The 17485-nt window shown below is 34.5% G+C and overlaps 1 protein-coding gene across 1 annotated transcript; it reads left to right on the forward strand.

Moving 5' to 3' along the window:
• Nucleotides 1–6039: 6039 nt before the first annotated feature.
• On the forward strand, nt 6040–16752 carry LOC146998530 (uncharacterized). Its single transcript, XM_085810209.1, has 7 exons — nt 6040–6231; nt 8292–8316; nt 8444–8481; nt 8610–8646; nt 13647–13684; nt 14149–14233; nt 16481–16752. The coding sequence occupies exons 1-7, from the start codon at nt 6040–6042 to the stop codon at nt 16750–16752; spliced, it is 687 nt and encodes a 228-aa protein (XP_085666335.1).
• The last annotated feature ends 733 nt before the right edge of the window (nt 16753–17485 follow it).

A 17485-nucleotide genomic window follows, 5' to 3' on the forward strand; every position in this document is an offset into this window, starting at 1 on the left:
AAACACAGAAACTGGAAAACAAAAAAGTACTTATTCGGAGATTGTATTTCTTTTTCATTCATGAAAATCAATGTTCATTACACAAACATGCATTCACATTGCACAAGCATGTATGGAAATTCTTAATACATTTAGTAATCCTGATAATTGATTACGCATTCAGTAAATAAATCAGAAAATATTTTAATGTATAACAAATGAATAAAGTAGTTAAGCTTTTATAAAACAGAGCATAACACCACAGTTACGAAGATATTTAATGTTATAAAGTTAGGTAATTTAGTAAATTTCAGTTCTTCACCAAAGCAATGAATTATGAAGTTCCTTGTATATCTTTATAAATGAACGTTATTGCTGTTTTAAGCAATTAAACAACTGTTCAAGTTATTTTAATAATTTTGAAATATATACACTAAAAGAAACAATAAAATGTATTTGTCAACCTTGATTTTGGCACGAAAGTCTGCAGAATGCTTCGTAGTTTTTAAGCACATAGAGGCACTGCAATTCTTTCTTATTCCTTGATCTGAAGTTTTCTGCAATTGTTTTTTTTTTTTTAAATTTACATTGCTGTATTGGCACACATACAATTTTTGTATAGTGGCTTCAGATGTGGATAAGTTTTTCGAACACTTTCGTTTGTTTTACTAGCGTCGCTGAATTTTGCGATGAAATGCAGCACATTTATTGCCGAGTGTCACCTTCCAGATTTTTCATACTGTTAATGTATACATCAGCAGTGAATTATTCTCCTCTTTCCTCAAATACACTAAGGCGATAAACAATAACCATTCACTAAAGATTTTGCGTAAATTCCCACTCATAATAATTTAAGTTGCGAAAATCTCACAATTAGCACCTAAACACACTTTTCAACAGCACAATTCTTTCGAAAGCGCGTCGTAGTAGTCAAAAGTGGGGTAGGCGTCTTGCCAGGTGAAACTAGCCGATATTTCCGTGACGTCAAAAATTCGAAAAGTGGGGTCGGGTTTGGAAATATGCCAGCTGTCCAGCTGACGGAAAAATTTCCGACGCGTCGATCTCTGTAATGATCGAGACGATGACACCAGACTCTCTCTCTGTCGAGTAGATCGCAAAAAACGACCCGTTCTTCTATCTCGACGGTGTCCAGACTAGGGCCCCTAGCTAAGGCTCCTCTAAACCTAATATAGGAAGGAGCCTTAGGTTTTCCGATATCGATCTCGACCAGTGTCCAGACTAGACCCCTAGGAGAGTATAACCGATGAACAGAAGCTGTTATCCAATGAAATTGTGTATCCCTGTAAACAAACTCACACACAGATCGTATTTTATTCTCGAGTGTCAAGATGTAGAAACATCTTTTTACTCGACTTCTGATAAAGATCGGGTGGGGGGAGAAAGAGAATGGTGAAAGGAGTGTGGGAGGCGGATGAAAGAGAGTGAGGTCCGCACTAGCGGCGGCGAAAAAGGGGGGTGTCAAGTTCAGTGTCGTTGTAAGATGTAGCCGCGGGTGGTAAGACCGCAGAGTCAGTTTTGCGTGAATGAGTCAATTAAGGTTGTGAATCTTATGTGGGGAGGGTGTCACAAGGGTAGCGATGTTTATCTCTGGGACGCGGGGAGTGTCTGAGAGTGCTAATAAGGCTATTACTGTGGGTTTGTACTGAATAAAAGAAGTTGACCGCTAATCGTTTAATATACTCTTGAATAAGTTCCATTCGAAAGTCTCTGTGAATATAGATGTTGGGTGTATACCAAGGAGCACTGATAATTTCTCGTAAAATTTTATTTTGTAGAATTTGTAATTGTTTAATATTAGTTTTAGCTGCATGTCCTCAGATCGGTGCTGCATAAAGAAGAGCTGGGCGCAGTATGGAGCGATATAGAATTAATTTGTTTGTAGTAGATAAGTTGCTTTTTCTACCAAGAAGAGATCGCATAGTAGCTGTGGTGATTTAAAATTTTTGTACTACGGACCGGAAATGGGTTCTGAAGGTAAGTTTTTGGTCAAGGGTGACTCCAAGGTATTTGGTTTCATTAATCCAGTCTATTTCTTCGTCAAATATTTCAGGGGGTGGAGGATAGTATTTCATGTTTCCTTTACGGAAAACTATTGTATTAGTTTTATCAGTGTTAATTTTAATCCTCCAAAGGGTAAGCCATTTTTCCAGTTTTATGAGATAGCTTTGGAGTTGGTTTCTTACGGCTATAACAGTGCAGGCTTTAGTAAGTATGGCGGTGTCGTCGGCAAAGAGTGCAAGATGAACAGAAGGGTCTTTAGGGATATCTTGTGTATAACTATTAAAAAGGTACGGCGAAAGTGCCGACCCCTGTGGGACACCAGCATTGATTAGTCTGCTGGTAGAGTAAGCAGTACCGATTTTGATTCTGAATGTTCTGTTGCTGAGAAAAGAGGCTATTAAGCGAATAAAATGATCTGGAAAATTGAGAGTGATTAGTTTGTAAATAAGGCCTCGATGCCATACCCTGTCAAAAGCTTTCGCGATATCGAGAAATATAGCACCGGTCGGAAGTTTGCAGTTGTAGCCTTCAGTGATAATGTTGATAACTCTAAGAAGTAGGTGGCAAGTGCTATGATGATTACGAAAACCGAATTGTTCTTCTGGGAGAAAATTCATGGAAGGGTGAATTTTTTGGATGTGGAAAAGTAGGATTTTCTCAGTAACTTTAGACAGGTGGCTAAGTAAACTGATAGGACGATAGTTCTGTGGGAGAGTTGGATTTTGTTGCAGTTTAGCAAAAACAATTATTATAGCTTGCTTCCATGAGTTAGGAAAATGAGCGAATTTGATAATGTTGTTGATTATCTTAGTTAGGCAGGTAAGAGCGTTGATCGGAAGATGCTTCAGTGCTTTGGTCGAGATGCCATCGTGCCCTGGGGCTTTCTTCGTTTGTAAGGCGCTGATGGTGTTGGCAACGATTGTTGGGGTAGTCAGGAAAGTGAAGTTGTACGGAGCAGGGGTATTAAGGAAGTTATTGACCACCTGGTTGACCCGTTCAATATGGTTATTGTACGGAGTGGGATTAAGAGTGAATGTATCTTCCATATAGTCCGCAAAAGATTTAGCTTTATCTTCTTCTGGTTCACTAGGTTCATGGATAGGTGGAATAGGTTTATAAGGTTTCTTGAATTTGCGGAAAATGTCAAATAGGGAATTGTCCTCTATAGCTAGGTTATTTAGGAAATTGGTCCATTTTTGGTTTTTGAAGTTCTTGATTCTTTTGTTGATTTCTTTTTGCATAGCATTTAGTTCGTGTTTGAGTTGTGGATCACTGGTGGTTTGCCATCCTTTACGGATCCGGTTTTTCTCTTTAATCCTATTTCTTATATCGGCAGGCAGGGGAAGGAAAGGCTTGTTCACATAAAAAGTATTGGTGGCTTCCTTTAAAGCAGAATTGATGCTGTTGGTAAATTTTGCGACTTCGTGTTCTAAATCTTCTGTATTGTTGATACATGGGTTACCTTGTATGGAGTTATTCAGAATTTCAGAGTATTTGATCCAATTTGTAACTCCTATACTTCTGTCAAGTGAGGGGAGGTATTTATTAATGGGGATTTCAAATACAATGGGGTTGTGGTCGGAAGACAGGGCTGAAAATACAGAGATATTGCATCTGTTAGTAATGTTATTTGAGATGAAGAAGTCAATTGTGGTGGTGCTATTGCACCCGTAATGGGTGGGCTCGTCTGGAGCATGAATGTTATAATTATTTGATTGAATGAGTTTAAATATGTCATTTCCTTTTTTGTTAGCAGGTCCTCGGTTCCAACAGGGGTGTTTGGCGTTGAAGTCCCCTCCGACAATGGTAGAAGTATTAGAATTAAGGAGGTGAATCAGTTCTTGTGCGCTGGGATTATTATTTGGTGGGATGTATATATTCGAAATTTTGAATTTTTTATGTTCTATTACAATTTCTATTGTGTTACTTTCGAAAGTGGTATTGGGATTAGGAATTTGAGCGTGTTTTATGCTCCTTTTCACAAATGTGATGGTGTCACCGCCTCTTCCTGTCTCACGATCCGTACGGTAGGTGTTATAATTAGCATAAAGTACTTTGAGTGCTGGTTTAAGGTGAGTCTCTTGTATGAGTATTACGTCAGGTTCAATTTCAAAAATGAGGTTGGATAATTCATCTTTTTTATGGTAAAGACCGTTAGCGTTTCAAGAGAGGATTTTTATGTTGCATCTGTTCTTGAATTTATTAGCACTAAAGACGATTTCCTATTTTTTCAATGATTTCGATTACTGCGATTATTTTATCAAGAGGTGATTTCTTGGTTTTAATATTTTTGAGTCCTTGTATCACTATTGTCCAGATTGTTTTTAGCGAAGAGAAGTCAAAGAGATCTGACAGGGAGGATTCTGCGGTGCTGGTAGTTTCTTCTGTTAGAATTTCGTTTTGAATGGAGGTTTGAGAGATATTTTCGTTACTGTTTGATGTCAGCGGAGGAAAGTCTTGTCTTCTGTTAATCCAGGGATTGGTTGCTGGTGGAGGACTGGGTTGGAACTGAACTTGTTTGTTTTTTGGTCTGGCTGGGCAATTTGAAAAGTTGGCTGGGTGAGGACCTTTGCAATGATAACATATGGCTGGCTGGTCGCGACTACGGGCGCATTCTATAGGTTTGTGATTGCCTCCGCAACGGACGCATACCCAGTCTCTGGTGCAGAGCAGGAAACTGTGAAAAAATCCCTGGCATCTATAGCATTGTGGAGGGCCAGGTTTCTTGCGTAATGATTCTATTGTTAGGTTCATATAACCTATGCGTTTGATTTTGAATACTTCCTTATTTTCTTCTGATTTTGGTATATGTACTAAGAAAAGCGGCATTGGTTTATTTTCTTTTCTGTTTCTTAATAGTGTAATAAAGTTAACCTTAAATCCTTTGTCAAGAAGTTCTTGAGTGATGGTTTGGGGATCTGTGGTGATGGGTAAGCCTCTTATTATGACTTTTAAAACTTTATCTTCGGGCAATAAGTAGGTGTGGGCTTTAAGCTTAGTTTCTTCGACTATTTTGCGAATGAATCGATGTGAGTCAGAGTCTGCAGGCTGTATTTCAAGGCGGCGTCCTTTTAAGGTGCCAGTTATCTCTTTTCCGGTTTGCTTGTTTAAGTTTTTTAAGAATTCATCCGCTTTTGGTACGTCATCTACGACAATAATTGGCACTTTATCGATTCTGCTTGTTTTGGGGCTGGAGTTTGGTTTTCTATTTGCGGGAATGGTGTCACTTTTGTTTGGTGGTCTTTTGGGGTGGTAGTGAGCTGAGTGGCTGATTCATCTTCGTTGTTCAAATGCATGTCGTCTATTTGGTTCTCTAATTGTTTATATCGATTGCTGGTTTTGAGGGAAGGCTCTTCATCGGAGTCAGAATCCGTTTGTCTATGGCGCAATTTTCTTTTTCTTTGTTCTTTGAAACCACTAGTGGATTGAAGTATGTCGTAGAAGTTTTTAATCTCTTCAAATTGCTTAGCGAGCTTTTCGTTAGAGGTTTGTAATTCGTTTATTTTTGCATTGGCCATCTTGTTTTCCTGCATACGCAGTTGATTAATGGCTTTTACAAGGAGAAAGTTTAGTTCTTTTTGATCACTAGCGGACAAAATCACATTTGTGTCATTACGGATATCTTGGATATCTTCCACCAAGGATTTGGTAGTTTCGACGTCATTGGATAAAGTAATTTTGTGACTTAATATTTGGAGAACGTTGGGTTCATCATTGAGATGTCTCATGTGAGGATTTTCTGAGTTTGGAGGTAAATTTTCCATGTTTATGTTATTATTAGTTACAGTTATGTTTGTTGTGTCATATTGATTAATCAGGCAAAAAGTTGGAAAAAGGCCTAACTAGAGGCCGTACCCGAAGGTACCCTTATCAGCACGGTGAATAAAGAAAATCAGAAGAAAGAATAAAATACGACCTGTTTTATCCAGCGAAGGGTGCAGCAGTGGAGTTAAGGCGACGCTTTTGCGAGGAAACAAACTCACGTTGTTCGATAAGCGAAGGTAACTTGAACATTAGCGTCTCGTTTCGGTTAAAATCATGCAAAGATCAAGTAATTTCTCTGTGCGAGAATTAGAAGTTCTTGTAAATTCTCTTGAGAGTTACAAAGAACTTGTTAGTGGAGAATTAGGAATATCATACGCTAATTTAAATGAACAAAAAGAAGCATGGAGGGAAATTTCGGAAATGCTGAACTCTGTTGGGTTAGGAGTCAAAAAGACCGGACAACAAGTAAAAAACAAGTGAATCGATTTGAAAAGCCGCACAAAAAAGAAGGCAGCGAAAATAAAAAATAATCATTTCGGTACAGGAGGAGGGCATAGTAGGAATACGAAACCTTCATATGTTGAAGAAAAAGTCCTTGCCCTGATAGGGAAGACTTGTGTTGAAGGCATCACCTCATTAGAATTTGATACTAGTGCACAATATATAATAAATGTAAGCATCTTTTGAATTTTATAATGTGTTAATTTCAGATATATAAATAAGATTTTTTTTATGTGTTATGATGTTCAAGATATTACTGATATTCAGGGTGTTTTAAATCTTATTAATGTCATTAATAAATGTGAAAAGCGAGTATGATATTCATAAATAACTGAATTTTCTGGTAAACATTTGATTAAATAGTTATAAGTTACTGAATACTTTTTTCTAGTTTTTGAGTGCTTGGATTTAAATTTAACAAATCTGTTATTATTTATTTGAATTAAGTGTATAGCTATAAAACCGCAGGTTTTAGTCCCATTTATAATTCAAGTAATATATCCAACATGGGAGAAACTGTAATTTTTTGTATAGTTCAAACAGGCAAAAACTGTAGAAAATCCTCAAAATATTTTCTTCTTTCACCTGCAGAAGAATTATATATATATATGTGTGTAATTTATAAGAATATTTGTGATCCTGCATGAAAGCTTTCCTTTCCTTAAACAGATAGCATTCTTTATGATTGTCATAATTCAAACCTATTCTGATGGTTTGTGAATTTCATGACATCTTTTTAACAAGTGTAATAATGTTATTGCCTTATCAAAATTGTAAAGACACTGTGTTAAAATTATGATTTTTAGAAGAATAACATTAAAATGTTGGTACTTTTCCGTTTCGCCGGCGCAAATCTCGCCAAGCAGACTTTGTTGGCGACAACATACAATATACGCATAAAAAAAAATTTAACAAATGTTAATTCTAAGAATTTTTTATTTTGAAGGCATAAACATTTTAATATGGTTTAAATTTTTGTAAACAGACAATAAATAAAGACAATAAATTTGTAAAAGACAATAATTTAAGGATTTACTATTCTTTTATGGTTCAACATCCTGATTCACCGATTAGTATCATGTGACCCCAAGTGATCTCATCTAAAGTAAACTACGCTACAAAAATATAATCCTCTCGGTAATTATCTACATTAATTTCAAGTTAAATCTTAATTTGGAATACAAGTTTAAATGCAAGAATTATTTCAATTCGTACAAATAGCTTACTCAGAGATTATGTAAAACCGCAGTGCTTTTACTTCGCTAGTGCATTCGCATTCGAATGGATGAATTTAATCCTTGACTTTGCCTTTTCTATATTTTCACCTTCGGGTGAGTGGTGTGATTGCATCCTAATCGACTTAATTACCGCGAATGGCCCTAGGGCATAAAACTGAACTATTTGGGTAAAACGTCTATGTAATTGTATGCCGGTATTGAAAGAAACAATGAATCTGATAAGAAATGGCGGCGACTAGTTTTGAAAATGAGGGGTAATAGGTTACCAGCGAATATAATCCGTTTAGCATCAGTTTTACCATTAATGGCGGCTTTATCGTTTGCGCCGGCAAAACGGAAAAGTACCAAAATGTTTTTAATTCCCTGTGTCATGTATTAAAATATCTTTTATTCTAGCAGTTTTTGAATACCTTGATACTGAAATTGAAATAATAATATGTTATAAAACATAATTTCTGATTTGTTTTTCAATGAAAGGAAAAAATTACTTAAACTACAATAAAATTTCATTTCTAGTTTTTCATTTCTTATAATAAATGTTTATATATGTCTTAACTATTTCAAAATATGCCACTTTCAGATTCACTTTACACTTTATCCTGAACATTTACTTTAACGAGCTTGGTAGGTATTACTGTTGGCTAAATCTCAGTATTTACACCATTTATTACATTATTTTATTTATTATTATTAATAATTAATTTTTAAGTAAAAGTTTTCTAAAGTTTCAATTACTGTATAGTTAAAATTTAATTAAGTAATATATACTAATTTATTTATCTTCAGGAACAAAGAAAACTGGAAGGAAATAGTAAGTTGTTACAAAATTAATTTTAAAATTTAAAACTCATTTTAAAAATATATTTTTTAAATTTTTATTTTGAAATCATTTGCTGTAAAATTTTTTTTGTCTTATGTAATATTTTATTTTTTGGAAGCTTCAGAAAATTCTGCGATACATACTCCAAGCCAACTGGTAGGTGCTAGTGCCATTATTTTCAAATAATCATGAATATGTTTTTAATTTTTTTGTATAATAATTTCTTATCATAAATATTTCTTAATAACTTTACATATGTATTTGTTTTTTTTCATTTTTTGTAGAATACAGCATTAGTTTTCACGCCACATTCCTTGAATGGTAAGTGTTTGAATACGTTAGTCAAAAAATTCAGACTTTTCCAAACCACAGCTTTTTTGTATGCAAGTACATAATGTAATGCATTAACCATTCTTAAAAATAAAAATGCAATGTTAATGAATTGTGATAGAATTCTGAAAGAATGGAATTTTCAGATTTTTAATATATATATTGCTATCTAGATTTGATATGAATATATAAAAATATTAATTACATTTTTATGTAGTTCAAATAATTTCCACAGGGTACAGATATACGTATCTGTTTGCATGAGTTAGGTATCATTATATTTGTGCACTTCAAAAGTTTAAAAATTTTTAGGAAATGTAAATCATCACTGAAATATGCTTGTTAACTATGCTTACTTTTAATAATGCAGTATGTTTCTACCAATGCATATTATGATAAATGATGTTGCCCTATGTAGTGTCGCTTCAGTTCCGTCAAGTTTCTAATTAAATTTAGATAAAGCGGAATGGCAACACCTGCTAGTCTCCGCAAAGAACGAAGTAAACAAACTTCGAGTTTTTGTCACGCGATGCTACGTGCATGTAAAATGTAAATAAATCTTATGAATAAGAATCTATAACATCGTAAGGAATAAAATATTGGTTCCATTGGAGCCAGAGAAGTGTTATTTTTCTATATTTGCACGCCAGACACTTCACTGGTGTATCCCGGCGTGATCGCATTGTACAATGGCTGGCGAAGACGAAACGGAAATTAAAGCAACAACTCAATCTGTTGCCAAGGTAAGCGTTAATGTTCCTCCTTTTTGGAAGCCAGATCCTAAAATATGGTTTATTCAACTAGAAGCACAATTTAGAAATGCAAAAATTAGTGCAGATCAAACAAAATATGATTATGTTATAAGTTCCATTGAACCCGATATTTTGACACAGGTATCTGATATTTTGATAAGTCCACCACAAGATAATAAATATGAGGCAATTAAAAATAGACTAATTTCATTATATGCTGATTCAGAGACTCAAAAAACCCAAAAATTACTGAGTGAGTTAGAACTAGGTGACAAAAAGTCATCTCAATTACTGTGTGAGATGCGTAATTTGGCTGGCGATAAAGTAACAGATACTTTCCTAAAAACATCGTGGCTACAACGTTTACCCGTTAATATGCGTAGCATTATATCTGTTAGTAGTGAAGATTTGTCAAAAGTGGCTACAATAGCCGATAAGATTTGGGAATTAAACCCTGCTACTCCCCAAATAGCTACTGCATCATCCATAATGGTAAAAACGGAAGTGATTGAAAGTTTACAAAAACAGGTTAGTGAACTTAGCTTACAAGTTTCTGCTTTAAACAAGCAACGCCACAATCGTCCCTATTGTCGTAACCGATCCAAATCAAGAGATAGGAGTTACAGTGGTAACAGATCTAGTGATATTTGTTACTATCATAAAAAATTCGGTGTCATTTAAGTGTAAACAACCCTGCAACTACTCATCAACATCACAGACAAATAGTCCGGAAAACCAGCTCCCCGTCTCTCATTGACGACGGAGGGACAAGGGGTGCAGCTGAGTCGTATTTTCATCAGCGACAAGGAATCGGCTACCCAATTTTTAATAGATACTGTTGCAGAAATTTCTGTCATTCCTCCCTTGCCTGCAGATAAAAAAAACATCTCAAAATTAGAACTCTTTGCTGCAAATAGTACGAAAATTAAAACATATGGCCAAAAATTACTCAAGCTTGATCTTGGACTCAGACGATCATTCACATGGCCTTTTGTAATTGCGGACGTAAACAAACCGATAATAGGCATGGATTTTCTTGAAAATTTTAACCTTTTGGTAGATTCTAAAAACCGCAAGTTGATTGATGGTACTACATTCTTAACAACCAATGGAACTCCTTGTTTCCAAAATAACAATAATAATATTCCGATTTTAAATGCCGTAAATGATCCATATAAACGTATAATTAACGATTTTCCGGATTTGTTAAAACTGAATGTAGTTAATAATAAAGTTAAAAATCATAACATCGAACATTATATCGAAACCAGAGGTCCACCAGTTTTCGCTAAAGCCAGGAGACTGTCAGCTGAGAAACTTAAAGCGGCTAAAAAAGGAGTTTGAATTTATGCTCCAAATGGGTTTATGCAGGCCATCCAAAAGTAACTGGTCGAGCCCACTACATCTCGCTATGAAGAAATCAGGTGATTGGAGACCTTGTGGAGACTATCGAGAGTTAAACAACGTCACGATTCCTGATAGATACCCTCTCCCATTTTTAACAGATTACAGTTCCATTTTAGGTGGAAAAAACGTTTTCTCATCCATAGACCTCATTAGAGCGTACCAACAAATTCCTGTTCGCGAAGAAGATATACCGAAAACCTCCATTCTCACTCCCTTTGGCTTATTCGAGTTCCCATTCATGACGTTCGGCCTACGAAATGCGGCCCAAACGTTCCAACGTTTCATGAGCAGTGTGTTGAATGGACTAGAATTCGTGTTTTGCTATTTGGATGACATTCTAATAGCTTCTGCAGATGAAGAAACTCATCGAAAACATATACGAGCAGTCCTCGAGAGAATAAACGAATATGGCCTGTGTATTAATGCGGCAAAGTGTAAATTTGGTCAAACAAAACTTGCATTCCTGGGATACGAAGTGTCAGCTGAAGGACTTAAACCTCTCTCAACGAAAGTTGATGCCATCAAAAATTTCCCAGAACCAAGTCATTTACTAGTTTAAGACGATTTTTAGGTATGGTGAATTTTTATCACAGATTCATACCAAATTGTGCAAAACTGCAACAACCTTTAACAACATTGCTCAGTGGTATTAAAAAGAACTGCAGAAAAGAAATAACCTGGACGGCACAAACAAGAAACGCCTTCCAGATCTTAAAAGATGCACTTGCCACAAACTTAACTCACCCATCCGAAAAGGCTGAAATATCGCTAACAACTGATGCTTCCGATACTGCCATTGGAGCCGTTTTACATCAGATTGTGAATAATGCAAAACAACCCTTAAGTTTCTTTTCCCGAAATTTGACATCAGCACAACAAAAATATAGTGCCTACGACAGAGAACTCTTAGCCATCTATATAGCAGTAAAACATTTCAAATACATCTTAGAAGGGCGAACTTTTGCAATATACACGGATCACAAACCACTAACATTTGCCTTCCAACAAAATTTGGAAAAAGCTTCGCCACGACAAGCTAGACAACTGTCATATATTGGCCAGTTCTCAACCGATATCCGATTCATACAAGGGCATGAAAATACCGTCGCTGACGCTCTCTCTCGCATAGACACCATTTCTGTATCATCTGCAACAGACTTACAAACTATAGTAGACTGTCAAGAAGATGACGACTTGGAGATACTAAAAGACAACCCAAACTTAAAAATCCTACAGATCCCTATACCGGACAGCGACAAGAAAATTTACTGTGATACTTCTACAAATTATAATCGACCATACATCCCTGCAAAGTTTCGGCAGAAAATATTTTCTTCAATCCATAATTTATCTCATCCTGGAATAAGATCCACGATAAAATTGATAACACGACGTTTCATACGGCCCAATATGAATAAAGACTGCCAACTATGGACTAGAGCATGTTTATCTTGCCAAAGATCTAAAGTTCACAGACATACACAGTCATCTTTGGGAGAATTCAAAGTACCTACACACAGATTCCAGCATTTAAACATAGATCTGGTGGGTCCGCTATCTCTTTGCAAAGGATTCAAATACCTTCTAACCATCATCGATCGTTATACACGATGGATCGAAGCGGTACTGTTAGAAGATCAATCAGCAGAATCTATTGCTAAAGCTTTGATTTATACTTGGTTTTCACGCTTTGGAATTCCGAATCGCATAACATCTGACCAAGGTCGGCAATTTGATAGCCAACTTTTTCAAGCTTTAGGAAAATATCTTGGTTTTCATACAAACACTACAACTGCGTACCATCCACAGGCAAATGGCCTGATCGAAAGACAACACCGAACTTTAAAAGCAAGTCTCAAATGTCACCTACTCGAATCAAAATCATGGCTGGAAGCATTGCCTTTCGTTCTTTTAGGCATAAGATCTGCTATCAAGGAAGACTTACGTTGCTCATCCGCAGAACTTGTATATGGAACTCCTTTAGCATTACCTGGTGAATTCTTTTCAGCAGTACCTCATATGAAACAGTCTGAATTTTCTCAAAACCTTCAGAAAATAATAAGAGCTATGAAGCCAAGTTCTACCACCACCCATGGAAATAGAACAGTCTTTGTTTCTAAACATCTTTCCAACTGTTCTCACGTATTCCTATACAACAACATTAATAATTCGTCGCTACAGCCTGTCTATCTTGGACTGTATCCTGTAAGAGCAAGAAAGGATAAGTACTTCGATATTGAAATCGAAGGAAAAGTTAAAAGAATTTCAATAGACAGACTAAAGCCATGTTTCCTAGTGCAAGATTATGATATTCCTTTCCAAAACTTCCATTCCAAGAAAGCGGAACTTGGGGAAACACCTGCACTCAAGAACACTGAAGAAAATTCAGAAACTCATCATAAAACCAAGACTACTAGAACTGGCAGACATGTGAGTTTTCCCAGTCACTTTGAAGACTATATTCCATAATCGCTGTCACTAGGAAGGGGTGTGTGTAGTGCCGCTTCAGTTCCGTCAAGTTTCTAATTAAATTTAGTTAAAGCGGAATGGCAACACCTGCTAGTCTCCGCAAAGAACGAAGTAAATAAACTTCGAGTTTTTGTCACGCGATGCTACGTGCATGTAAAATGTAAATAAATCTTATGAATAAGAATCTATAACATCGTAAGGAATAAAATATTGGTTCCATTGGAGTCAGAGAAGTGTTATTTTTCTATATTTGCACACCAGACACTTCACCCTACATTAGTAATTTAAGAAGTTTTCTCTGCTATTCTTCAAATAGTTGTGTGTCGATGAATGTTCTACTAAGTATTTTTTTTCCTTTAATAGATGACAACTGCAGACCACAATATCATCAACAAAATTTGGTTAGTATTTCAAAATTTTAATCATTTTTATAAATCTTTTTAAAACGCAAAAATTGATGAATTGCAATTATTATGATTTCATGTTTGAATTTGAATAAACATATTATAGACAAAAAATTATCATTTCTTTAATTTTTGTCTTGTTTTATATGGATCTCTTGTAAGTAAAATTGATACACATGTCACTCTGTCTCTTCTGCAATGTTTTTTGGGAGATAAAATATCTATTTTGTTGATTTACTCACTTTGTTGTTTTCAAGCAGTCAAAGAGCAAAGCAGCATAGTATAACAGTTTTATTCTGTCAACTTTCTGAAAGTTATTAGCTTCACTATCCATCTTATCACTTGAATTTTCTCTTGGAACAGATGTATCCAAGCTCCCAAAACATGTTAAACTGATACTAATCTGTTACTGCATTATACAATAGGTATGTCTGTTTCTGTAAACATTTATTATATTTCAGGGATCATCTTCAGTAAACAATTACAGAATATCTGATGGAAGCAATGAAAATTTTGCAGTTATAGAGAATGATGAAATGCCTACTGGTATTATATGCTATCTTTTAATTATGCTTATTGCCATTTTATGATTATGCAAAATAAAAAATTATCTCTGATTGTATAAATATGTCAGAAGAAATTGTTGAGTAAATCATACTTATTTCATACGATTTCTTCTCATTTTTCCCCCCTAAATTTACTTTAGTAAACTCTACATCACAATGGCATTCTGCAGCTGAAACACCACAATGGCATTTAGGGAAACGAAAAAGTTTGTATTCTAGTTATATAAAATTACAGTATATATGCTTCTAAAAGCCTTATATGTTTTTGACTTATTTATATGTGTCTAAATAAACAAGGAAAACCATATAGTATAAAATTATAAGATGTAAATGAAAACAATGAATTGTATAATTTATTATTTTTGTTGTAAATAAATTACCCTTATGGAATTCAATAATAACATTCAGGAGGGGGAGGGAAAATATACGTGAAATGTTCTAAATTAAATGCTCTGGTAATCCATTTTTTAAATAATTATTACTTGTGTAATTGATATTAAGGTAAGAAGTTCTGTTGTACACAAGATATGGCTATCTTCATACCAATTTATGGCTCGCATTCTTAAAAATTTTCATCTAACATGTAAGTAAAATTCTACCATTTAAGAAGTACAGTATATATAGTATTCAAATTAGTGTAGTATGCAAATTCGAAAAAAAAAAAAAATATGACACTTTCTTTTTCATCATCCAGTAAACTCAACAATCCTCTTACAATTCATTGTGAGAAAAAAAGTGTACTTTATACAAAAACATTAATAAAAAAATGACTGTTGAATCCAGAAGATGGAAATATGCATGAACTGAGATAAATAACTGCTGCCTGCATGTTGCACATAAACAAATTTTGGCAACATTTTAGTTTGTCACATACATAACTCTGTGCATGAATACTTTTTGGAGGGTAGGTGGATAATCAGAAAGAACCAATAAAATAGATATTAATCATTAAGAAGTGTTTCTATTGCTTTTAAATTATTCATTTGAAAATTATATAATTATCATCTAAGACACAAAGATGGCAGTTTTCCAGATCAAAGATCTTTCTAATATTAAAATTTGTACGTTATTGTTTATAGGAAGGAGATAAACGCTGTAAACTAAAAATTATCTAAAACTCTTTTAGTAACTTATTGTTTGTTTTCTAAATGTGAAGGGAAATATAATATGAACAGTAAAACTTATCACAGCAATTACTTCTAACAATGAACACTCTAATTCAGAAGTCAAACAACAAAAATCAGCGTTAATTTACAAAACTTTCACAGTGAATTTTCTGTGAAAGTTTTGTAAATTAACGCTGATTTTTGTTGTTTGACTTCTGAATTAGTATTTATTCGGCGTGTTATTGTTGTCTTAATTAATGAACACTCTGCCAGACGATGTTAGTTTAAATAAAATTGAGGATTACTGGTACTTGTATTTTCTATGTTGATGACATAATCAGAAGACTAACATCATCTTCTTGGCTTAGTGATAAACAGCAACATCATTTTATTCAGAGGAACTTACCATCAGGTAGCAAGACTGTGGAGGAAATCCATAATATTGCTGGGAAATATGTCATAACAGGCCTTTATGGAATTTTCACTTTATATTTAAGAATAGCTTCTCTTAATAAGCATGTAAGGATTATGTTAATTTTATTAACAGTTAAATTTTGAGTTAAACTTCCTTTCCTATCGCTTCTTAATTTCAACTTACCACTTCCGGCCAGAACGTAGTTTTAGAATCACGTCTGAATGCTAATGAGGAAGAGCGGTATTTAACAACGAAGTTTTACTGTCTTAGTGAGAGAGATACCAAATATTCTGGCTAGCACACGTCCGCCTTTTTAGGCTACTCTCTCGTAAGCTATTATTACGCTCGGCCGTACTTTAGGCCCTTGATAGTTTCGCAGTCAATTAGCATTAAGGGGCCAGCTCTTAATTTAGTTTATTTCTTAATCTTTTAAGTTGAAGCCTGAGTGTTGGCTGTATTGTACAACTTTAAGTCGGAGTTCTGTTAAATCTTATTTGAATAATAAAGGGTCTTTTAACCCTTTCCAAGTTTATTTACCGTCTCACGAACTCAACGATTATTCGCTTCCTAGTTCTTAAGATTCTCCACTTTCAACTGTAACTTAGAATTACACAGTGGGGAATCCTACAAGCATGTTCAAATAAAACCGAAACTATATATTATATATTAAATTTTTAAATGATAATTTAAAAATTTTTATTTTTAGATACAGGTTCTACAATCAGAAATAAAAGAATGAGAGAGAAAAGGAAAAGAATGGAAATGGAGGAAATTGAAGATGAAGAAAAGGACATCATTCAGACTCAAAAAAATATCTGCAATTTATTAGCTCAGATGCACAATTTATTTGAGAAATCTGTAGAAAATCAAAGAACTTGTATTGAAAATCAAAGAAAAATTATTGAAAATCTATTCTCAATCATAAATATCTTGAGAAGAATGAAATTATTCTCAATCATAAATATCTTGAGAAAATGAATAAAAAAATTTTAATATAACTTTATTTTCTATTCTAATATATTTTTTAAAAACATAGTTTTGAACTCAATACTGAATCATAACAAAAACTGATGTCTTTGCTTAAAATTTAGAAATCCACATATTTCTTGATTAGTTTTGGCATTATCAGATCTTTAATGATTATTGCATATTCACTTTTGACCAACTTCATGTAATTTTATTGTCATTGAAACATGTCAGAGTGCTCAATGTCATGAGCTTACGTGACCATTGCACATATTTCAAATCATCATTGCACTTCTGTACCTAATTTTTCCTGATAAAATGCTATTTCCATATGCCCATACATCTCGCACAGCATGTTATAACACTCCCTTGGTGTTTTTCCAAGTTTGAAACAAAATTTTACATTGCTGCATTTCACCTGTAGCAGCATTGCTGTGCTGTTCACATTATTTGGATAATGTGTACACAAAAACTGCACAACCCTTTAATACAAAACCCTTTAATTTTCTCTATTTACAATGACTTCCGTACTTCGGAATACACCGACCCGCTACTTGGGGTCAAAACGTAAAAGTATAAAAATAGAACTAAACTCTAATTTAACTTTAAAATAATACACGTGGAAGATTGGCCTTATAATAACAGGAAGCATATGTAGTACAGAGAACTGTGAACACTACAATACGTTTAAATTTATCAAGAGGATTAAAACCTCTGGCCTGGAAGGCAAACAGCAACTGCGTAA

This window comes from Stegodyphus dumicola, chromosome 2 (genome assembly GCF_044657685.1).
Source record: "Stegodyphus dumicola isolate Sdum_Otavi_A_Nest chromosome 2, ASM4465768v1".
NCBI lineage: Eukaryota > Metazoa > Arthropoda > Arachnida > Araneae > Eresidae > Stegodyphus > Stegodyphus dumicola.

Coding starts and splice junctions, on each gene's coding strand:
- LOC146998530 (XM_085810209.1), top strand. CDS start 6,040: ATGCAAAGATCAAGTAATTTCTCTGTGCGAGAATTAGAAGTTCTTGTA. Junction 6,232..8,291: donor TCAAAAAGACCGGACAACAA/GTAAAAAACAAG, acceptor ATTTATCTTCAG/GAACAAAGAAAACTGGAAGG. Junction 13,685..14,148: donor AATATCATCAACAAAATTTG/GTTAGTATTTCA, acceptor ATTATATTTCAG/GGATCATCTTCAGTAAACAA.